Here is a 25824-nt window from a genome sequence, read left to right on the forward strand (position 1 = left end):
TTAAAGCTCTTAAAAAAAATATAATATACTAAGATTTGTTTTCAATACATGAAAAATATAACTTATACGGGTAATATTACCTAAGATCTGAAATTAATCATAGACAAAACATTTTTACAGTCACATTTTGTAATAATATTTTAACATGGTAGACCAAAATGTAAACATCTTACTATACAAGATTTATTATGTTAATTTTCATATTCTAGGAAAAAAGTTATCTTCTATTACATAGGTAGTTTCATTATTTATAATCTTTATAAGAATTTAGGAATAAAGATATTCCTATTATTATTGATATTATTGATATGGTATGTATAAAAAATATTTTCAGCCAAGTACTTTATTAGATTTTTAAGTATATAAATAATAACTGTTATTTTTATATTCAGTTGAATTGAATAAAATTTATAATATATCTACATTAAAATTTCATAAAAAATTGGAGCGTATAAATAATTTCTGCATTTTTATGTAGGTACCTATGTACACAAACTAACTTGATAATAATGCATTTTTGCAACCGGCATACTTCAAAAAGTCTTATAAATTATACATACTTACCTATGCAATTAAATTATAGGTACTTAAATATGTCACTTAAAAATATTCTATATATACATATTCATTAATAAATTATTTATCATTATTATTATTATTCATTTTTAAAATAATAAACGTGTTAGCAACTTATAATATATTTCAATTTCAATTTCAATTGATGTGAAAATAAAAAATTCATAATATAACTAATTCAATTTTTATTTTAATAATAAATATCATGTATTACTCCAAACTAATTCATGTATCGTCTTAAAGTATACATATTTATAAATATATATATATATATATATATAATTTATTTACATAATAAGTCTGCATGAAAAAAAAGTATATTTACAAGTCATCTATAGGCTAAGGCTAAGAAAGAACATGAAACATTTTCATGTTTAATCAATTTCAGTTCTGTATAAAACCCGTAACTATTTCTAAATGTATTTTTTATATATTACATGTTTCTTAGTTAATAAATATAAGGCCCTATAATACTGTATTATTATTAGTGTGATCATATTTTTTTTTTTTTAATTGTAAAGCAAATTATACAAATTAAAAAAAAATATATATTTATATAAATATAGTATACCTATCTTAATAGTACTTTTTTCAGTAACTAAATTTAATTGTTTGTTATATGCTGTTATTATAGAGTTAACCATGTAGGTTGCTATATATTATTATAATTAAGCCTAATGCACCATATACGAATAACTGTATAAACTACTTTTTTTTTTTTAATTGTCATGCAAGCAATTAATTAACATAGTCTAATATTCATAATAGACATAATATGTTATTGATTATGGTAACATTACATTATTATTAAGTTATATAAATATCATTTAATTGTAATGTAGTACGTAAAAATAATAAGAAAAACAAAAATAATAAACAATTGCACAGAAAAAAAAAAATAACAATCTATATTTACAATTCAGTTGATTTTTATTTACAAAAATGTTTCCGTTTGAATGGATATACAAGTCATCTGTTTCAATGACGTGCATAAATACAATTACATACATTAGTGTAATGTCTTATTGAAAAAAAAAAGTTATAACAAGATCACAATAGAACAAACTATTCCAGAATAACACAAATTATAGTTTGTATTACATAATATTACAAAGGGCCAAAAACAAAAACAAAAAATGATTAATAAGGATATTTTATTCTCAGATGAAATATGGTACGAATTTTTGGTTCCCTGAGTGTACCAATACAAAAATATGTGTATTTTTCATTATATATATATATTTTTTTTTAATACATAAATCAAGACATAAGAAGAACTATGAATATTTAAAATTAAATTCTTGTGTTATTTACTCGCTCAGATGACTAGATACTATTGATTATTTGTTTGTAAATAAAAACAAATCACGGCCTGGAAGATGTATATGATCAGACGTGTATTGAATGGACGGAAATTGAGCATTTGATAAAAAATAAAATACTTGATAAAAGATTAAGATCTTATTTTTTTTCGACAAGGACAACGAATGAAATAAGGATTAAAAAACAATACACAAAGTGTCTAAAATCGAAACGTCGTTGGCCTTATAAGTAATTTACGAACAGGTGGTTATGGTCATGGGAAAGGGCAGATCGGATATAAAACAAATCATTGATCATAGACCGGTGAATAAGTTAAGCGAGTAATACATAAATAAATTAATAATAATAATAGTAGGTAATAATAGTAATAATAATAATAATAATAATAACATGTTGAAGTATATATTATAAATATAATAATGATAATTGTAAATAAATAATAATAAGTAAACGTTGGCACTATACATCGGATTGGGCCCTAGTTAAGTACCGTTCATTCGTCCTTGGTTGTCTTTTTGTAATGTGTTCGTCTGTTTCTCTTCTTCCGATTCGGCGTTTTCTGGAACCTTATGTTTCCGGGGTCATCAGCTAGCTGTGGTCGGTGGCCACTAACGTCATGTATGACTTGTCCCTCGTAGCCGTCCACTCGGCCACGATTCACCAGTTCCTCTCGCTCTTCAGAATTCCACTCTGCCCTAGCACCCCTTGATCCGGCTGACACCAACGAACGTTCAGATTCCCATGCGCGCTCCACCGCTCGCTTGTGCGCATGCTTAAGCAACCGGTGACGCTCTTGTTGTGGGTCAGTACCGTACCGAATCGATATCAATGCCTCAGCACTCAGAAGCCTCAGCTCCTTACCATCTGCTGTCTCGTGGGTGGTCACATTGAACATGCCACCCAGTCGTTTCAACTCTTCCATGTCATCGTTCTGCTTCAACGCGTTGTCCTGTAAAAATATAAACATGCTCCGTTAATATATCAAGTCTAGCTGTTTTCATTTAGGTTATCTTATGAAACTACTTAGACCGATTAACAAAACTTACCTTGACAAAGTAGAAGAGATCTTTGTCATGTTGTTCGAAATGCAAATCCAAGAAATACGACCCGTTAAACACGGACATGACAACATCTTGTACGACACTATTGTCACCATCCACTACAGATATCAATGCTAAACCTTCGTTGCTACGGGATACCAACACACCTTCGCCGAATATAGACCTCTGGAATGCCACTCTCGGCAACAAATTTCTCGTCTGTGTTTCCATCTTCAATAGTGGTTCAGGAATGAATCCAAATTCACCAAACAATGACATTTCCTACAGAAGAAAAAATAAACAGAAATATTAGTTATCAACATGTTTATGACATTCATATCTATTTGTCAAATACCTTTTCTACAATACATTGAAGTCCAGATACAACATTAAACTGAGGTGTAAGTTGCGGAGAAGATACCTTTGCACTTGGTTGATGTAGTTGAGTTCTGGTGTAAGACGATCCGATCATGTTTCCAATATCATAACCATAAAGTTTCAACCAACTGTTTAAGTCTATAAAACACAGTAAATTAAAAATATAATATAAAACGTATTTATTTTTGTTCCATAAAATATTTGTTAATATTTTTATTATGTACCCGTCATGTAATTAATATTTTGTGCACTACTCGAACTGATCGGGTCATTATTTTGGAATCTATAGATAAATATGTCCGTGGGATAACTAAGTCTTGACGATAATCGTTCCCAGTCAGGAGTGATCCATTGACCAACAGAAGGGTCATACCACTTTTTATCAAGATAAATAAGCCTGGTATGTGGATCCAAAATTCCGCCATGGAAGTCTATTGGAATATACAAATCCGGATGACTGTCTTTTCTGAGCGCACCAAATGGCGTTCTAGTTATTTCTTTGATTATGTTTCCAGAAACATCGAAAATAGCCAACGGTGATCCGTTTTGATCAGTAGCAACAAAGAACCTATCATAAATACAATTATTATATTAATTATATGCAATATTATTTTATTTCATGTTATTTACCTTTGTTCAGGTGAATCAATGGCGATCAAAGTATTACGATCGTCATACAGATAATGGAAAGTTCTTCCTGTACTTGGGTAGTGTATAGCCATTACTAAATTAGGCCGTTGAGGATCAGTATAAAGGAATTGAGTTACGTTTTCACCTGCGTTTCTGATACCTAATAACCGATTTTTGTGATCATAGTAATAAGAAACACTAAAACGGTCACTTTCAGTAGCATCACTGAGTAATCCCATGTCGTTATAGTTTAAGTGAGTTTCTCCTCGTTTGGATACAAAACCACGTGTATCATAACTATAAAGTTGAACGTCAGCTACCTACAAATATATGTTTTTTGTTTTAGTTATAAAGTACAATGTCATAATATATTAAATAGTTGTATTGCTCTAATACACAATATCTAAGTATTTTATGTAATTATAAAAAATTAGAAATCTAAACTATTTCTCACCTGAACCACTCTATCACCAACATCATAACCCAATGTTAATTTTTGACCATAGTCCATGACACCAATAACGTTGCCATTTTCATCATAAACATACTTCCAGTCGCTACTACCAGCCACTTCAAACAAATGACCATCAGCACTATAAGTCATTGTATTTTGAATTTTTGTTCTACCCAGGGTAATCTTTTGAGATGAAATTCTATTTCTGACGTCATACTCTAGTTCCATTCTATAAGAAAAAAAAATCATCAATTAATTTTTGACATTAAATGTTGACAAAAATATTAATACAAAAACATACCTATACACATCCATAGACTTAATGTTAGTCATTATAGATTTCAACCGACCATGATTGTCATATTCAGATATAGAGAAAAATTGCTTAGCAGTATCATGTATGACAGTCTTATTAAAAGTATTTTTGTAAATTCTTAAGTCACTTATGCTTTCTAATGTCCCAATATTTTGATCATATTTCAATTTTAACTGTGAAAGTTCTTTATTACCAATAGTGACATCAATGGAAGTTACGCGTGCATTACCATCTACTTGGTATCTAAAAAATAATAATTGTGAAATAAAATAATGAAAAAATAGTTATTGTATAACTAATAACTATGCATATTATGTATGTATTTAACTTACTTCAAATGTGTATTATGTAATCCACACTTCGCACTAAACAAATAACGTTCGTCTTTGATCATACCAAGATGATAACGAATTTCGTGTTTTAACTCAAAACCAGGTTCAACAACATTTATATTTTTTACCAAATTCGTATTGACTTGATAAGTATAGTGTATAGATAACAAACCTTAAAAAAAAATATTATTTTTAAAATTTGTGTTAACTCAAAAATATAGTAGTTTTACGTACCAGCTAATATTATTTCAATGTTTCCATGTTGATCATATAAGTAAGATACACGGCCAGATTGATGCGGGTAAATTTTTGCCAAGATATTTGTGTTGTCGTCGTACCTTAATTCATATGGGTGTGGGCTAACAGGTGAATGATATTGATACTTATAGAAACCTAATGAGGTTTGTATTGAAAACGCGTGTATATGTCCTCTGGGAGTTGTTAGAGACTGGAGAGCACCAGATTCATCATATTGTAATAGGTAATCACTACCTCTTGGAGTGGTCACTTTTAATGGCTGTAAAATAAATATTTATTAAATATTTATAAATGTAATTTAATTAAAATTTAAAAACTTACCAAGCTACTGAACATATCTTTGAAAACATAAAGCGTAGATTTGCCATCTGCATAACGAATTTCAGCTAGACGACCGGCTCTATCATAACCATACATTTCTTTAAGGTCACCCCAGCGCCATACACTAAGTCTACTAAAACGATCGTATGTCAACTCTACTTCTGAGTATATTTTGTTCCTAATAAAAAAATAATAGATACAGTTAAATAAAATAATATAATATATGTGGGATACATAAAATAATTTGATATTAATTTACCTAGGTCCCCATCTAAACGGTCTTCCAGCGATATCGTAGGTTATATTCAATAATTCAATATGTTCGTCAATAAATGCTGCCACGGTCCCACTATCTCTGTCAAACTCCAGAGATACGATATTTTCACCATTTATTCTTAATTTTTTACCCACTTGGGCAACAGATTTAGCTATAAATTGAATGTTTTAATTTTACATTTTTATTTTTATTTTTATTATATCATATTATTTATTCTTAAATAGATATTATTACCTTCACCAGGTTTCAATTTGCCTCCCGATTGTCCTCTTAAATAGTATCTCCATTCAAACCTATTTGCCAATTCTGATCCTATTTCGGTTTTTAATTTTCCTGGCACTGGGTAACTTTCTACTAATACTGAGTTAGCTTCCATCAGTACTGCATAAGGAACTGATTCAATTGTCACTCGATTTCCCCAAGATGTTTCCGATACAATATCACCTTCACTAGTTATTGAAGTATGTTCCTCTGAACCACCTAATAATAAAACAAAAATAAATTATATTGCATGAATCTACCTAAATTAAAATTATAGCTGATCAAATTTTAAATAAAAATAATACCTAATTTTGTTTCTACAGACGTCCCCTTTATCAACATTGTTATTGGTTGACTATCGTCGTTATATACCATTACAGTTGCTCCTTTTACGCTCAAGTCGAATGCCAATCTAATGAGTTTTCCAGTAGGCGTAACAGCGCCAGTTAATCGTCCAAAATCATCGTAAGTGTACACATAACCTCTACCAGCTGAATCTAACTTTGAACGTAATAAGCCAGATGGTCCGTAGTAATCGAAAGTTATATTATAATTATCTGGAGTGTTAACCTCCGTTAATAACTTCATACGAGACATACGTAATCTACATTTTTGACCCTTAGTATTTTCGATTGAATTGACTTGCTGTGCATGATCTCTTAATAAAAACACTTTATTTCCAGCTGCATCAGTAACAGAACTTAGTTTTCCACTACTGGTGAATTGATTGTAAGTGAATTGATAACTAGTCTCTCCAGTAAGAATATTACGAGTTGTGATATGTTGGCCAAAACGGTTGAAAACATAAAGCTCTTGAGTAGTCGGTGAGTAAACTTCATATTCACGTGTAGCTGTCGCTTCTGGGGACCTCGACATAATAGATCTTATTCTGAAATATTTATTAGACTTTATAAATAAATAATAATAATTAAACTAAAAAATTTGTGAAACTGACCTATAATTTGCTTGATCTGCTATATGGACAACACCATCGGGAGATATAGTGATTGACGATATTGTATTAAACTTTGCCGTCGCTGCTAAATAATGGTCTTCTTCATAACAATCACACCCACGGTCCAAACAATTACATTTTGACTCAGTACCAGCGAAACGAGAAATCTTACCTTCAGTACCTAAAATATTAATATTATTATAAAATTAAATCCAAGGCATTATTTTAACTTGTTTTGTAAATAATATAATTTATGTATAAATTTAAATAAAATAAGTAAATAAAATATTACATAAGCACTTAAAATATTAAACTTTAATAACTATTATAGTTTTATATTTTAAATAATTATGAGTAATAATAATATTAAATTAGTCTAAATAATATTACAATTAAATTAAATATGAACACATAACATAGTATATTATATTAAAAGTTATATAATACATATTGTATTAAAGATTATAAAATATAATTTTTTGAATTGATTTGTGTTTAATGAATTTATATTATACACATCCTAAATAATTTAAAAAATTACTCTTTCAAAGGTAGGTAAATACGTAACTATAGTATTTAAACATAACTAAATAATGAACTACATTATTTTTTAGATTCTGAAAGCATTAATTTTACAATGATTTGTTATGTATCTAAAGATACTTTTACTACAGAAAATAATGCTTCTAGGTATCTTTAATATTGACAGTTTATGAAATTTTAATCAATATATTTTATGAAACACCAGTTTTTTTTTCAAAATCAATATTGTTTTTTTTTTTTGTTATTAATATAACAAAATATTTATTTTATAAGTTTGAAACATTTCATTGTTACTTATAAATTATCATATTCTAATCTCAATGCAATTTTCAAAATATTTATATAAATTTTGTACTATTTATATTATGTACTTATTTACACCATTCTAAAGTACGTTCATATTAACTTAAGAGTTAATAATTAATAATAACAGCTAGTATTATTAGGTGAACTAAAGGTTTGTAGAATAAAATGATAATAATTATTATATAATATATACCATTTGTTCATGGAAAAATTTAATTAAAACTACCATATTATTAACAGAAAAAAGGAATTAATAGAAATACAACATGTTTTTAAAATTAATATGATATTTAAGTACCTACCATAAAATAAAATTACTACTGGGGATCATTATGTAATGTCATTTTGAAAATAATAATTTCCACTATTACACATATTGATCGATTTTACACGACTTAAGTGATAAAAATAAATTATTTGTTATATAAATCGAAATGCATGTAAAAAATATGTTTTTAAACAAACATCGAAACTTACTTATGACTCTAATCCTATTTGTTCTCTGTGAATCCGATTCAGCGACATACATATTGCCATTAGGTGCAAATGCAATACTCTGGGGCATAACTAACGCGGTTTGTATTGCTAATTCTTGATCTGTGTTCAAACCAATACGTCCAACAGGTGGACAATGCATTGGACGGCCGGCAATAACTTTTAACCTATTGTCTGTAGTCAATTTTAGTACCATATGGTCGTCGATAATGTGTAAAGTGTTATCTAAGGGGTTGATACTAAGATCAGTTGGCCACCTTAGATGCACTTCACCCGTATTTAAAGTCCCTTCACATGGTATAGGTTTCCAGTGTGATTTATGCATATGGTTACCAATTAAAGTGGATACTAAACCATCTTTATCCACCATTCGAATGTTAGTTCCATCGGCAAAGTATAAAATATTATCTGAAGATATAGCAACACCTAAAAAAAATGCATTGAATTTTTGTACATGGTTTTTGTTTTAATTTAATATTAAAATTATTGATTTTTATATACCTTTGGGGTAAGCTAGTTTTGCATCTCTGGCTAATGCACCATCTCCACAATGTGCTTCATCTCCCGGTAGACAACGTTCACCTGATCCAACTGCTGGTTCCCAGTTATGATCAGGGTCAGAAAAGTTATTTGGATTTTTAACTTTTAGAATTTGATGACTTTCCGGATCAGAAATAAACAATGATCCATCTAAAGGACTAACAGCGATATGATACCGATATGACACTCTTGTAACACTACAAAATACATTAATAAAGAATTATTAATTATTTTTGTTATACTATAATTAAAAATAATAATAAACTGTATCCTCACTTTAACCTAACAACGGTTTTAACTGTACCGTCTGTCATAATACGTCGAATCAGATTAAAGTCACCAACATATATTGAGCCATCGGGGGCAGAAGCTAATGCGACTGGAGCCAAAAGTCTCTGTTTTAAGCCATTATCACCATCACAATCTGTACAATCTAGTGGTCTTTGATGTCCATCACCCATAGTAGTTAGTATAATTCTAGGCTTTTGTTTCAAATAAATATTCGACCCATCGCCCTTTTGCAGTATCCCTTCATGAAAATTGTAACGATGGTGAATATCTAGATTCCAAGAGCCTACTTCTGAAATACTCATATCATTTCCACTCAATTTGGTTGTCTGAACATCCCACACAATATTTCGGCAATCGGTATACTCATATCCGACTTTAACCAAAGCTGTTGTAACTCCATATACGTTTTGGCGATAAACATTAAGTCTGTTCCAAGCGTATGTATATTTTATAACAGGATCAGCCTCGAATATTTTTTCAAAAAGTATTCCTTCTATAGTTATTCTTAAGTGAATCAATTTCAGAGTTGATGGAATTGTCTCGGGTGTAAGTTGTAATTGTATTGTAGATAAATATCCAGCTGATCTAGAGCTATGATAAACCAAATTTAATCCTGTTCCTGGAATTTGGAAGCTTTCTTGAACGACCTAGTTTAAATAATATATTAATATTATTAAATATATTATATATTTATATATATAATGTCTAAATATAAAAGTTGAAAAAAGAACCTATTAATATATTAAACACAAAATAAACTATTAACCTGAGATTCCGCTAAAACCGCACTTTTATCAGACCAAGATCCTTGAAAACCATGTTTCCAGGATGCTAATACGACGGGTTTCATAAGATCATAATCGTGAGCTTTGCAAGCTTGTCCACTAAGTTGAATACCTTTATCGTCAGTCAATGACATAATTATTGTCTCAATAATAACAATCTATCAATACATAATTTAAACGCAAAAATTAAATCAATTATAAAATTTTAAATTTCTAATCGCTCAAATAAATATTACCTCGTTCCAAGGAACGTTTACAATTTGAGTCTGTGCTTTAAATGGACTTCTACCAAACTGCAAAGTTACAGCTCCTCCTCCATTTACCAATAAATCAAACCAACCATCTTCACGAGTTAATGTAAATCCTTCAGGTGCAATGTTCGTGCTAACCCGAACACCCATTAAACCCATTCCAGTTGAAGTAACAACTCGACCACGAATAACAGCTGATCGGCTAAATAAAACAAATATTTTGTTTAATTCTAATGTTTACTTGAGTTTGAATTAAAAACCAAAAAAATCTAATTTACTGTATTTAACGTGCTATGCATAAAAATTTTAAAACAATAATAATAAAAAAAAAATAAAACAATATTTAACTAAATAAAAAAATTATTTAGGGATATTATTACGTTACTTTTTATTTTTAAACTGAAAAACAATTTTAATTTAATTATTTTATTTTACTTTTTCTCCCCCAGCAAGTGTATGTATTTTTGAATTTAATTAGGTACACAAAATTACAATGTTAAAATGTATTTCACTTGAATGATTATTTATAAATCATACGACAAAGCATCAAGTGATAGAATGTGTGTTACGTATATAATTATTTCCAGTTAATGGAACCAAACACAAAACGTCACAGTTTATTAAAACAACACAAACATGTACAACTACAAATGAAGAATAAAGCTTTGACGAGTACACAATACAAAGGGTTTTTTTGGATAAAAGCGTATAGGTCATGCAAGCGAAAGCTCATTTTATGCCTAATCAAATGGTAAAATATATTTAATTAAACACATCGTTTAGTATTGATGAAAAGTCTATCAATATTTTATTATTAACAGGCACTGAAAGATATAATTCATTGGAAAATTGATGTGAATTTTATTTTATAAATTTGTTAGTTAAAATTTCTTATTTTATATTAAAATATAATTAAGTGAGAAATGCTAATTTTTGCTAAGCGAAATATGTAGGAGAAGACGTAGGAGAATATAAAAACACCCGTAAAAAAATAAAAGGAGTTATATTCCCCTTCAAAAATAATACAAAAACAAAATCCATTCTGGGCAAACTATGGCCATTTCTTACCTCGTGTTGAAGTGACTCCAGAAAATGCTGGAAACAAGATAATATTCGAAAGAAAGCGTTAGGCTTTAGTTTAGTAATAAAAAAAAAGTATATAGATATTTTTATTAAGTTTTTTTTTTTTGCAATTGTTAATGAAAAATATGAATCCCTATTAGTACACATTAAGCATAGGTACACATTAAGCTGCTTGGTAATCATTAATTGTAATGTTAAATGCAAGCATTACCTTTCAACATTTGCATATTATATAAATTGAATAAAAAAAAAAAAATATGCGCAAATAGAATAAGTTTTTAAATTTCTTTAATCGTATATCGTTCATATGCATATGTTGAGAAGTAATACCAACGACATTTAATCAATAGAGACTGGAAAATTGAGGAAAGGATATTTTCACATGGGCACAACGCAGTTTCAATAGAAAGATTCAAGACAGAAAACATTGAAGGTAACACCATACACAATAAACACAGTCACTTAAGAATTTCAACTTATATAATACATTGATATGTGTTTATCATTTTTTGGCATTCCGATATTCTCTCAATAATGCAATATTATAACATTTTCAGAGAACTACGGAATTTCTAGTAATTCACTAGTCTTATTCGTTCCCCGAGTACAATCAAGTATGAGTTATATTCAGTCATTACAAAAAAAAAAAATAGTAATAATAAACTTAAAAATTACCTTTCATTGAATGTATCAGGTCTAACATAGTTTTGTAGACTGCCTTCTTCAATTAAAAATTTTGTTCGTTCAAAAAACGATGCAGTTATTGCTGGAGGCTGTTTACGTAAAAGTATGTCAATGGGCTTTGGCGATGATACGCAGTGCTGACTACTACGACACAAATGGTTTAAGCAACATTCTGGATCTTCACAATCCATAAGACCATCTGTACAAACACAATATTATTGCTAAACTATATATTTTATATGATAATTCGTAACTCTATAGAATATTTAGATGAATTTTGACATTATCCAAAATAAAGTTGTCTCACGCTCTAATTAATATTTTTCATGGTCCTAGGTTCAAGAATATAAATACAATTTTTTTTATTATTTTTTTTTTTTTTTTTTTAATGGGGCTCAGCAGTTTTTTTAGGATCATAAATTCATTGATGTTCACCTCCTTCTCCCTAATATATGCCTATACCTAGCTTGGTGTAAGAATCTCGTAAGACTAATTACATTTTTACACATTTTATTAGTATCTTTTTTTTTTTTTTTTTTTTTTTTGTGAATTTTTATGACTTAACACTCTTACTACTTTTTTTTTTTTATTACCTTTGTCATTATCAATATTATCGTTACATTCTCGTTCTAATTGAGTGTTGCAATCGAGACCATCCCATCCATCGATACATTTACACTGCCATACGTTGTCACTGTTTACCCGACAATGTCCGTGTCCAGAACAACTGTTTGCACATCCTTCAAGCGTACAATGTTTTCCATTCCAACCAGTAACACACAAACAAGTGCCATTTTTGCATTGACCATGCTCATTACATCGGTCATCGCATAGTTTTAAATTACAATACTGGCCAGACCAACCAGAGTGACAGGCGCAAGTGTCACCTACACAATGACCATGTGCACCACAGTCCAAGTCACACAGTTCTAAAAAAAAAATATATTATCCATATTAAAACTTAAAATAACTATCGAACAAAGAATTTATTAATAATAAAAAAAAAATATATGAGTTTATAATAATTTATACATTTTTTTCACGCTGTATTCGCGTATAAACTTCAATATAAGAACGTAGGAAATATATTTTACCTTTAGAACAATCTTCGCCAGACCACATGGGTTCACACTGACATGTCTGTGCTTCCAAATCAAACGTCCCGTGTCCCGAACAGTCAGGCAGACATTGCAGGGCATCTTTATCCATTTCATCACAATTCACGCCTTTCCAGCCTTTTTTGCAAATACAAGTCCCTTCAACACACACCCCATGGCCACTACAATTTGGATTTGGGCAGTCCACTACACATAATACAATAAAATTATCATGAATTATTATGCTTTAAATTTATTGATCATTTAAAACATTACCTTCAGAACAAAATTTCCCTTTAAAACCAAGTGCACAAATACATTTACCATTTGTACAGTAACCATGACCATTGCAATCCGGTACTTCACATTCGTCGTGTCTCAGATTACACTCTTTGCCTTTCCATCCAGGGTTGCACTGGCATTCACCATTAATATACTCACCTCTTTGGCTACATAATACTGGACACACACCTTTAATGGAAAAATAAAAATTACTATTTGAACGTTTCATCGCGAACAGCTAGTTATCAAATTGTAGCTATACAAATGTATACATGCTATTAAAGTACATCTCAAATATTATGCGTTTAAAATAAAAATATATTAGTAAAATATGGTACCAGATATTATCATCATTCTTAACATAAAAATAAATTATTTTAAAGTAATAATGTTATGCGTAGTGAACAAATAATAATAACAAAGCAATATAATATGAAACATAAATGTTAAAAAATTGTTAGTAAACAATTAAAAAAAAACATAAATGAATCTAAAAATGGCCGAAGAATTTGAATTCAGATACGCCTGCAGAAAAAAAAATAATAAGAATCAAAGTATAGTGTTAGTTTACTTACTGTCACTGCAGTCATCTCCACTAAATCCAGGGTTACACTGACAATGGCCTACCATGCATTCCCCTTTACCACTACATCCATTAGGACAGCTTAAAGTCATATCTTGCGATACTGATGTTGAAAACGTCACCGTTGTTAAATCTCCATCGTCATTATACATGGATACAAACCAATGGCCTGGCTCCAGATAATGTGTAACTTCTTTTTTAATAATTGACTGTAAAGTTAAAATCCGTTATTTATATTGAAATATGTACTTAAATACTTAATAAATTATTATTACACTAAGATAATATAATCAACATTTTAGTTGATTTTTCAAAATAATATTTTAAACGTTTGACCTTATTTCCAATAACATTATCACAGTTAAATTAAATTATAGTATAGTATTTATCCAATTATGTACTTAATAATATGTACTAAATAAAGATAACACGATTACCAAATGCCGACAATAATAATAATTTTTTACATTGAATTGTCATATTTATTAATAATGATGGAAATCACTAATCATTTTCAATTAATGAATTACTGTGACTTTATAATTGGTATTTAAATATACACTACAAAATAGTCAAACTTTTTTTATAAATAAATGATAGTAATGAAAATTTAAAAAAATAAATTTCATAATAAATATAAAATTTATTTTATTTTAATAGTCTATTTAAATACTGTATTTCGTATACCTACTTTCATTTATGTTATTGAAATCTTAACTTATAAACAATGCAAGGTGATATTTTTTTATTGTACATTATATTGTACACATTTTTACAACAATTAACCATTTACTTTAGAAAAATGTGCATATACGCGTATATTGTATATATTGAGGTATTTTATACTCGTATTTGTAAAAAGTTATCAGATTGTTTTTGAATTTTTTATTTTAAACATATTATTGTATTAACGATAAATGTATTATCCAATTTTATTTTAATATAATTTCATTATTGCACATTTTAAATTCAGTTAGCTAGTATAATAGTATATTACTGAATACAATATTGGCAAACGAACAAACTTATAAAAATATTAGAAAAACTTACGTGTGTAGACCGAGTCTGTCGTGATTGAAAGCCATTGAGCAACTCCAATATCTCGTATTGAGTGTGCGTGGGTAGTGCGTTTCTTCGCCCGTACACGGCAATGCTGGCGCCTCTCGGAAAGTCATAGTTAAATCGAACGTAGGCAGCCCGTGGATGATAAAACTGGACATTCCAGTAGCCGAACGCTGGTATTTCTCCGTCGATTTTATCGCCTAATGTTATCTGCGCAAATGTAGTACCATCGGGTGGTGCAGTCCTTACTGGGAATAACTTTGACCCTATAAGTCAAATAAAATAATAAATAAAAATCCACTAATAGTTATTCACATTAAACATTACAATATGCTACCAGGTCAATTCATTTCTATATAGCTCAAATTTGTAAAGCTATATAAAAATAAATAATTGTTTTCATTTTTTTTTTATTAAATGGAAAACGTAATTAAATCCTACATCGTAAAATCAAAGTTAATTATTTTATATTTTTTTTCCATGTACCAGAAAATTTATGAATAAATAAATAAATATTTGAAACATTTTTTATAACATTGACCAATAAACGACCAAGTTAACAAAGTAATTTTGTAACACATTGCAACATCAATAAATTGCCTAACAGTATAATTACGTGTTTAATTTTAATAGTATTTCTTTATGGAAATTATTTGAACCTATTTCATATTAAATTTACACATATTATCAAATAGTCATAAAAAAAATAAAATACTATTATTTATTTAAATTACTGTTTGATTGATAAATTGAATACGTTATTATCATAGTTAGTTTGAATTGTAAGTTAATAATTTTGTTAAGTATATAATGAGAACTATTTAAGTTTTTCGTGCAATATATTCATAATATTATTCAACTCAGAAAAATAGCAAATAATAAGTAAACTACAGTTTTCATATTTGTACGAAACACCATAATGATTAATGCTGTTGAGTAAGTACGTAAGACAATAATAATCAATCATATTAATACTAAATAAAATTATCTAAACTACTAAAAATTAAAGAAGTTCTAAGCACCACTACCAAAACCAATTACGGAATTAAATACAACGCAAATAAAATACACAATATTTTCAATCACCACGTACTAATCAAATTACTAAATCAATAAAAATATAAATTAAAAATGGATACTTAAACTTCAAATTATATGAAGTTACTTTTACGGTCCATCTTAAGTTGTTGGTAGTCGTCGCCATTATTTTCGTCGCTTTCTTACATATAAATGAGAGATTTATGACTTACCTGTGTCACAAAACAGCAAAACGGGAGGAGGACACGAAACTACATCCACAGTTTGTTCGGGATATTCTGTTGTGGAAAACTCTGTCGTCCAAATCGTATCAGACGTCATGTTATCGAACGGTGAGAATGTCGAAGGGTTTGTATGTATGATATTAGCGGTGGTCGTTTGATCGTCGTTATCGTCATCTTGATCAAGACACGGGCAGAAACAATCACACTCTCCACCGGACGATTGCAATAGCGGCACAGAGTTTAACGGATTTGTGATGGGAGTGATAGGAGTGACAGGAACAACAGGAGCGACTCTAACGGGTTCAACCTGGTCGGCTCTGGGCAATGACAAGGACAAAGCGTACATCGGGCTTCCAGCTGAATCATCGTCAGACGCTATAGTCAAATTTACCCGGATACGGTGTTCAGAATCCAACGGCACGATATCCACGTTTTCACTCGTGATATCATTATCTTCGTTGTTATTGAAATCCTTCCGATACACAATCATGTCAGGAGCCTGCCGTTTTCGGTTCTTATTCGTCAATGGTAACTGCTTGGACGACGAAGATTTTATTGTCACCACGGCGTCGTACATTTGTCGGGGCAAAGCTCTGTTAGTACGTGCGTAAAGCGTGCGAGAGGATAAACTATTTTTTACCGGGTTATCATGCTGCATTATTGTACCATCACCGTTAGCTCCAACGTCACTATCACCGCCGTCAAGCAAGTCCAATGGTCGGTGATTTTGACGTTGTCGTTCCAAACTACGTTTACTACGTGCTCGGGTATCTGGGTCTTGGGGACGCCACCTACCTGTATTATCCGAAGTTGATTTGGTGTGGTTCAGCGATTTTGACATGGACAGTGAGTCGCCATTTTCACCATTTTCGTCGACCAGCACCGAACACGATGCTGGACCTTGGTATGATAACCGCAAGAGGTTCGACGCTGAAAATCAAATAAAAAGATATGTTTTCATATTTATTTTTATCATCTACTATAATTATAACGAAATTAAAAAAAATATTTTAGTTTACATAAATGAAATGTATTTTGCATTTCGCATGTTGCAACTGTTTTTCTAATTTTTGTTAAATTAACTATTAAAAATAATGTATTTTTATTTGTTTATAATAATATTTAATTACTTACACGTTATATAAGTTAACGCAACAGCCATCAGTAAACACACAATTATTAATACAATTGACGAGCACTTCCATGAACACCGGGAGGCGAAACCTTTTTGGAATTGGAACCGGGACGCAGATGAAAAATGATGAGAAGACGTTGGTCGTCTTAAATTATTCCTGACAGGTAGTACCGGCATGCCTACACCGTAACCTAAAGAGCACCTGTAATCATACCATACTTTTAATACGATTTGAAATCAAAATATCCATTTATTTTGTTAAAATCATTCTAAAATACGTATATATATATATATATATATATATATATATATATATATATATATATTATAACTATATAAGTTATAATTACAAATAATATAATTTATTAAATGTTATTTTAAACATCGCAAAAATTATCAAATATATTACAACACAGAATAAAATGGTGTTACAAAAAAAAAAATAAAATAATTACTATAATAATAATGATCTGTTATGGGATGTAAATATATTACCGAATTTCAAAAGCTCAGTTTGGCATCACATTATGTGATCGATAAATACTACAAATTGTAATAAAAAATATTTTTAATTATTAATTTTTATCATTTTTAATAGATAGCAGTTTTATTTTTATTTTGTTTTAATGTCTTGTTACATTGTTTTTCATACTATTACTTTATTATTATTTATTTTTATTTTTAAGTCAAAGTATATAGATTAATATGTGTTACACTCATAAAAATATATTTCAAATACAAAATACATACACCACTCATCACTTAACAAAATTTCAATTTTAACGCAGTAAAAAAAAAAAATAATGCTAATTTAGTTAATATTATCCTAATATTATATTGATAATTAAACGAAACCTATAGTAGATAAAACTATAGTTTTACCCAGTAACTACTGGTATCTCAATTCAATGCTGAAGTACTCAACATAAATATCGATAAGTAACATATATTTATATCGAAGAGATTTTTATTTTAATAATATCATTGTAGAGAAACAACGAGGGGCGAAGTCGTGTGGTCAGTAGAACCCTCTTTGTTTTTAATAGTCATTTGCGGGCGTTTCCATTTGCTAGTTAGAATTCATTTTTCAAACGGTTCTCAGAACGAACCCCATTAAGTAATTTTAACAATACCATACGTAATGGTTACTTTCATTATGACTGATTTATGTTTTCGAACCCTCTCCAAAATAAAACAAAAAAGTATGACACTGGTATACCCGAGACACGTGTTAACATATAGGTAAAAACTAAATATATCAATCATGATCAAGATATCAAAAAAAAATTATTATAAATAACAAATATAGCCATAAGTCAAAATTTTTAGCTTAACTGATAACATTAATAACTTTACGTTTCGTATGACCAACAGTCATTGAATATTTTATAATTACCTTTCCGATGATTTGTGAATATCAGTCTTAGAAGGACTACTGCACGATGATGTATTCTTGTAGTCCAACACACTTTTCGTCATGTCTGTAATAAAATAAAAATATGAATTATATTCATAATAGAAATATATTTAACGGCTTACTTAAAAAAAAGCCTAAATTTAATATTGCACTATGTTTTTTTTTTTTTTTTGAAGGCTATACGTATATAATTTTATAATCAGTTCAAAATACTGCCCCTCCCCCTCCACTTAAGAAAGTGTTAACTCAACTGTATGATTTTTAAAAGGAGAATTTCTAGATGCATTATTAACGGCTCGGCGTTTTCTAAGACGACAGTGTTCGAAATAATAATTGAGAGCCCTCCAACTTTTCTCGAAACCGTCTTTTATCGTTATTGTTTGCTAATGGCGTTATTTTTTTCATTTTAGAGGATATTGTTAAATATTTTCGGTTAAGTGGAACAGAAATAAAGATGAAAAAAAATCTTATTATTATTACAATGATCCATACCCGGTTGTATGTAAACGGACCCGGAAGCAGTTCTTATGACACAATTAGATGGTTCAAAATCTAAGTCCATCGGGTGTTGATGGTCTCCTGCAAGATGTACCATCGTGCCGGCATTGGATCCCTGACCGGAACCCTTTAGCCGACCGTTCAACCTACTCATCGTACCGGGATTTCTTGGTGGCACATCTGGTGGATTTCTTAAAGAATCGTTTAACAAACAACCTGGAAATAAAATACCAAAAATTAAAATTAAAATTTAGTTAAATTTAATCTATTTATAAACTAGTAATATCGTAATAATAATGAAAAAAATACACAATTTTGTATATACAAGTGCGTCATATCGAGTTTTACTATTTTAAAAATTAAACTGTAATTTATGTGGTATTTTTTTTTTTTTTTTTTTTTTTTTAATAAATACAATGTAGAACTAAAATTTCAACGACACCGTCATTTAACATGGGCAAATTAATATATTTATGTATAATAAAGTTTTTTTTATGAAAAATCATCATTTTTATTCGTTTGAAAAACTTAAAAAAATAAAAAACAATAAACGGTTTTTTGATGAAAATTCAGAATTTGTGTAGATTAATTGTATACGCACAGTGCGCACCATTAATATTAAAACATTATAAATCATATTATATAATTCAACGAAACTGAGTTGAAACTACAGAAAAAAGAGAACAAGGGGAGCGAACAAAAACCTAGAGATAACTTTCCACCGAGCAACATAACAACGAGTAGTCGAATCCCGTTTGACACCTTCAACCGCCACTCTCCTCCACCACAAAATAGCAATTGATTCTGGGCGTAATACTGTGAGCTCGCGGCAGGATTAAAACAGTGGGGTTGAAGACGACAAGAGTGAAGTCTGTAATCGGAATAAGTGACATTATCCAGGGTAGTATTAAATAGTACGCTATAATATGTATTATAAAAGGGGAGTGGCGGGCGTCGCGTTGTCTCGGCGTGTCGTATCAGATTAGGACCTTACTGGAATAATATACAAGATTACTATGTACACGAGGAAGGAACGTACGTGGTATTAAGTGATCCGTCAAATAGAAATCGAGAGAAAAAGAGGAGTTCGGTGACGTGTGAGTCACATTCACAGGGAAACACATTTAGATTATCGTTTCCAACAGGACAGGGAAGTTTTCCTACGATAATGTATACGATGAATGTGGGGTGGCTTAAACAATCGGATTTAAAAAAAAAAACTATACATAAATAAATTGAAGCTTGCTAATAAAATACGGGTTTTGTTTAACGTAGAAGGGTGATAAAACCCAAAAAAGAAACAATAACAATACTCAGTACCGAATAGAAAGAAGAAAAAGGGACGACGATATTAGATACTATACTACATTGTAAATATGACACTGCTTTTATCAGTAATTATAGAACACCATCAATCGCTAAAATTCTGAAGTTAAGTTTTAGTGCAACTTTTATTTAGTATCATGCAAAATTTTTGCAAAAGAAACTTTTTTACGTTTTTTGAACCCTCTAGAACATATTAATATACTATAGTTATTAAAGGGGTAGATTACAACTTACAACACTATAAAACCTATACCAGTTGTTAAAAAGTTTTTATAAAAAGCTCGATACAATAGAATGAAATTTCTGATTTTCAATTTTATATTTTTCAACAGGATTTTTTAAGTTTTAAACATTAATAATAAATAAGAACATAATATAGATATTTATAATAGAAATAAATTATCGACTTCCGAGTGAAGTATACGTCATTATATTTTTAAAGTGAATTATTATATTTTTTAGAATATCAATAAGTACTTATAATTATTTGTAATACGATTTGCACGGTATAATGTATTTACGATTTATTTCAGTAGGTATAAAATAAGATCATAAGTTTGTCATATCCAATTTTTTGTCTCAAAATTTCAGTTGACGAATTTAAACGAATTAAAAAAGTTTTCAGCCTTCTTTTGTCATACTTTGTACACGATGGCTAAAAGTTTTCCAATTTATTTCCGATTTAAACAATGTGCTGGACAAAGGACAAGAATACATAGTGTGTATCGTTCAAGCTGGTTGAACTTAGGCTTTTTGGGGCCTCAACATTTGGTTGAAAACTTTATGCTTGGTTGTTTTTTAAGTTGCATTTATTCAATCTGGGTATGTCACGTTCCGCTTTCGTTTGTTAATCCCGTATAATGCACATCACGTCTCTATGATAACCCTCGAGCGTTAGGTGCTTAAGAAGAAAACGCCCGGTTACTTTCTCAAAGTATTTGCATACTCGCAATCTGGTTTTGTATTAAATGAAAAGAAAGCACAGGAATACAAACTTTGTCTCAATCAGTGCATGAACACGTGGTTCACTATAAACATGTTACGATTAAAATATACTGCTGAAATTAGTAATTACTTTCATCAGTATCATCCTAAATAATATGCAAAAAATATAATAAGCAAACAATGAAAACAATTCATTTTTAAACAAAATTATTCAAATTTATTATGATTTAAAGATATAATACTAATATTTAAAAGTTACTTTTCGATAATTTTACCTCGTTACAGAAATAATCGTATGTCCATTGTTTTCATCATTATTTTAATGATGAAATTTCTTAATACAGATTTTATAAAAGTTCAACAAAGAGAAAGGAGAAGAAATATTTTAAAAAAGAAAAAATTGCTTTGTTGTTGCATAATGAACCAACTGTCCAATGAGTCGTGTCGGTTTATTCTTTTTAACGTGTGCGTAGCTCACGCGCCCGCGCGTATGTATATGTATTCCTACAAAGGGAATTTTGCTCTTGTCGTCCAGTTGCCGGTTCGTTAGGCCAGCTGGTTATAAAAGGATAGATAAAGGTGTAGGGGTAGAAAACAGGAAGTAGAAAAGGACGGTGTGGATAGGGGTGGAACTCAGTCGCCGTCTTAACGACTTGACCGAAAACCGTTGACAACTCGATCACGTCCTAGTCTCGGCCTTTGCTCTCTAATGACGCACCTTCCCTTAACCTCTCTTCATTCTGCCACTATACGTACACTCACAAATGTCACCCTCTCAAAATGCCATCCGAGTTACTCGCGCTATGTTTGACCTTTCGGTATTTACCTATTCCACACTGCCATGGTTTGAAATTTTGACACCGGGCCAATAATAACGACCCACGGGGTCTGTCGTCAGCGTTTATTCTTCCCCCGTTGGTGACGTGTGTCGGATATTAAAAGCGCTTCTCACGACTTGCATGTCAAAAAAAAAAAAAAAATCACCACTCAATGACTCCACCCATCTATTTCGAAAAAGTTTGCTCCTAACAATGATAAAAATAAGAAACGAAATTAAAAATTTTGCTAACCCATTTCTTAATGCTAAAAAAGAAACTGTTATTCATAAAAACGATTATATCTGTACTTCACACACGGTTAAAGTAAGATGTATAATAAATATTGAACTGATTAACGGTAACGCCTAACACGAAAGAAGCAAATGAAATTTATACACCGTGGTGTATACCATCGATAAACGTCGAAAATGTATAGGGTAACTAGTTCTAATAACGAGCGTTTGTAAAACCATTTAAAAGAAATAAAAGTTTAAAAATTCTAACAATGATACGCTCTTATATGTGACAAGTCTTAAAATGTATTTTATTTTATGAAATCTAGAAAAGTTTATTTTCATCGACTATACAAGTATCGAAATGTTTTTATAGTCTCATCTTGGTTGTTACAACTTACAAGATACTTTATATTATCTTTAAAATTTGTATGACATTAGATATAATAATACCCTTGTTTACGCGCGTAATGTATCACTCTGTGTACGGAGGGATATACGTGCGTGATGATCTGCAGTTGCCGCGGGGTGGGGTAATAGCATCGAATACACGTCATGCAGTGCCAACGCAAACAGTGTGTTTTGGAGTGTCTAAATATCAGCAGATATGGAGGGAAAATTAAGAGCACTATACCCATTAACAAATTACTGTGCGTATATATGCTACACGAGCTGATAGAGAGTTAGATACAGAGTGAGCAAATGTGTACACACAAATATAAATACACACACACATAAACACGAATTGTGGAAATATACATAGTAACAACCCTTTATAAAATTCACAAGGGGTTGCCGAACGGAGGACTCTTCTATACGCTCCGGTTTTGAATTTGTCTCGGTTGACGTATATTGTTAATCATCTGCAGACTGCGTAACCAAGACTCATATACACACATGTACACACAAATATATATATTATATTATATATAGCCGAGAGTAGGAGGGAATAACGAAAAAAAAAATAAAAAATAATAGCATTGGAAAATCGAACCACCGTTCTCGTATACGCACATTATACCGCGTTAAAGCTTCGAATCGAAACCCTGGAGTATACGACCGGAATCGATTAGACGTTTCATAAATCACACCGACCCTTCGAAGACACACTCACGCATATATATATATATATATATACACACACACACACACACACACACACATACATATAAACATGCGTGGGATAGGTCCCCGGTATACGCATGTACATATACGAGATATTCATACACTGCACGAAACACTTTTTATGAACACGTTATATGGTGGCGGTAACAGTCCTTTGAGAGGGACTAGGAAAGAACAACAAAGGGTTGGTTTTTTCGTAAAAATTAATTTTTCCCGCTATTTTATTTACAATTGGGAATTCGGTCAACCTATATCATAGATTTTTACATTAAATAATAGATCAAACCGCTTTTTTTAACTATTTCGTTTTCAAATTCTGTTAAATATGTTAGATTTAAAAAACAACAGATACAAACATAACGTTTTGGTGATACATGCTTATTAAAAACTTAAACTACTGTAATAATGATTTTATCATTTTTATAGATACATAACGTTAATACGATATAAATTAGTAACAGATATGAATGGCACACTGGTCACGAATATGTATGCTCCCGGTAATTTACACGTCATTAATTGTTTATGTAGACAGGTATTTTGTTAGAGCAATTAACGTAGAGGGACACGTCACACAGATACGAAATGTACAATATATTATTATTATCGAGGGCGGTGAAACTCGGGAGATGTGACAAAACAATTTCAAATGGACAGAAGCAATGACGCGATACTATCGAGGCTGATGTTTTTGGGGTGAGTAAAAAAAAAAACTCTATACACTTTCGAGGCGTACTTTGATTGTGTTGGCAAGGGAAATAGCGGCTGCCAGCCGGAGATAACAGCCAGCCACCGACCCGACGAAACAACAATGCAAAGGCACCCCTGGCGGAATAGGGTACAATATTGGTTGTGAGAAGTGTGTGGGGGAGTAGCTTAAGGAAGAGAAACACGTCTCATCCCTCTGTACATACTGTGACTCCCAGTCCAGAGCATCGAATCATATTAAACGAATCAGGCGGATGAGTAAACAAGACGTTGTTTTTAACGCCAGCGATAGAAGCTCCGTACCCTAAAACGTGGTAGTGTTTATAATACAGCAATAATAATAATAATAATAATACAACAGCCCCCCAAAATAATAATAATAACAAATATTATATCATAATAGTATTACCCTCCCACAGATGTGTTTCCGCAGTTAAATGTCGATATGGTGGATTATAATATTTTAATATTTTAATGTGGTGCCAGAGCGTTACTGTTTACGACGCGAGAAAACACCGGTTATGTGTGCATAGAATTATAATTCCAAATAAATGTATAGTGATCAAAATACAAATTTAGTGAGTATCCTAGGATTATAGGTCTGATAAAAACTAGCGGAAGAGTACATCAGCTGTATTACGCCGTACACGGCAATACTTCGTGTAACCGTGATAGTGAATTAACTTTTTTTTTTTTTTGTATGTAATATATAATCCCAGAGACCTGTAGAAGTGATGTAAACGGATAAAATATTGGCGTGAAAAAAATTTACGAGAGAGGCAGCGGGAAGAACGACGATGATTCATAATACATTATAATAGGTGGCGTGCAAGTACATATACGCATCGTTATACGAAAAAACAGTAAATTAGTTCGTATAACATAGCGAGCGCACGGGAATATAATATAATATATATATATATATATAAATGTATGTATGTATGTATGTATAATGACGTATATACTCTGTAGCACATATACGGTTTTAAATGTACATTATATCATTGCGAATTATCAGCGTGTGTGTGAGTGTGTGCAATAACTATGCGTATAAATAACGATCCCCGATTCACCGGACCATGACACCCACACACCGGTGCAATGCTGAACTTGCACACTCCCACAGACTCGGGATCAGTGTCAGCATTTCCACTCGTGAGCGTGTATAATTTGTATGTGTGTTTGAGCGCCAGCATTTTGTATCGGAGGGGTAAAGAGTGATTAGGGCTTTTGA

General features: G+C 30.6%; 1 protein-coding gene across 2 annotated transcripts in view; it reads right to left on the reverse strand.

Moving 5' to 3' along the window:
• Nucleotides 1-1931: 1931 nt before the first annotated feature.
• The window catches only part of LOC112598787 (teneurin-m), a 66046-nt gene continuing 42153 nt past the window's right edge, over nucleotides 1932-25824 (reverse strand). The window contains exons 3-32 of one of the 2 annotated variants that reach the window (XM_025345400.1): nucleotides 19430-19651; nucleotides 18917-19001; nucleotides 17520-17722; nucleotides 17181-17315; nucleotides 15112-15389; nucleotides 14054-14270; nucleotides 13473-13667; nucleotides 13194-13403; nucleotides 12693-13028; nucleotides 12091-12298; nucleotides 11401-11427; nucleotides 10318-10534; nucleotides 10063-10239; nucleotides 9282-9943; nucleotides 8967-9202; nucleotides 8448-8891; nucleotides 7122-7302; nucleotides 6472-7055; nucleotides 6140-6385; nucleotides 5888-6056; nucleotides 5629-5806; nucleotides 5284-5566; nucleotides 5050-5221; nucleotides 4703-4960; nucleotides 4402-4630; nucleotides 3948-4267; nucleotides 3542-3885; nucleotides 3295-3455; nucleotides 2946-3221; nucleotides 1932-2848 (exon numbers count right to left, since the gene is read on the reverse strand). In XM_025345400.1, coding sequence (XP_025201185.1) covers nucleotides 2393-2848; nucleotides 2946-3221; nucleotides 3295-3455; nucleotides 3542-3885; nucleotides 3948-4267; nucleotides 4402-4630; nucleotides 4703-4960; nucleotides 5050-5221; nucleotides 5284-5566; nucleotides 5629-5806; nucleotides 5888-6056; nucleotides 6140-6385; nucleotides 6472-7055; nucleotides 7122-7302; nucleotides 8448-8891; nucleotides 8967-9202; nucleotides 9282-9943; nucleotides 10063-10239; nucleotides 10318-10534; nucleotides 11401-11427; nucleotides 12091-12298; nucleotides 12693-13028; nucleotides 13194-13403; nucleotides 13473-13667; nucleotides 14054-14270; nucleotides 15112-15389; nucleotides 17181-17315; nucleotides 17520-17722; nucleotides 18917-19001; nucleotides 19430-19651 — 7709 coding nt within the window. In that variant the 3' untranslated portion in view covers nucleotides 1932-2392. The remainder of the gene's footprint in view (nucleotides 2849-2945; nucleotides 3222-3294; nucleotides 3456-3541; nucleotides 3886-3947; nucleotides 4268-4401; nucleotides 4631-4702; nucleotides 4961-5049; nucleotides 5222-5283; nucleotides 5567-5628; nucleotides 5807-5887; nucleotides 6057-6139; nucleotides 6386-6471; nucleotides 7056-7121; nucleotides 7303-8447; nucleotides 8892-8966; nucleotides 9203-9281; nucleotides 9944-10062; nucleotides 10240-10317; nucleotides 10535-11400; nucleotides 11428-12090; nucleotides 12299-12692; nucleotides 13029-13193; nucleotides 13404-13472; nucleotides 13668-14053; nucleotides 14271-15111; nucleotides 15390-17180; nucleotides 17316-17519; nucleotides 17723-18916; nucleotides 19002-19429; nucleotides 19652-25824) is intronic. The other variant, XM_025345401.1, reaches the window with a different exon arrangement.

The sequence above is a fragment of the Melanaphis sacchari genome, unplaced genomic scaffold (genome assembly GCF_002803265.2).
Source record: "Melanaphis sacchari strain LSU unplaced genomic scaffold, SCAv2.0 Contig4_pilon_pilon, whole genome shotgun sequence".
Classification (NCBI taxonomy): Eukaryota; Metazoa; Arthropoda; class Insecta; order Hemiptera; family Aphididae; genus Melanaphis; species Melanaphis sacchari.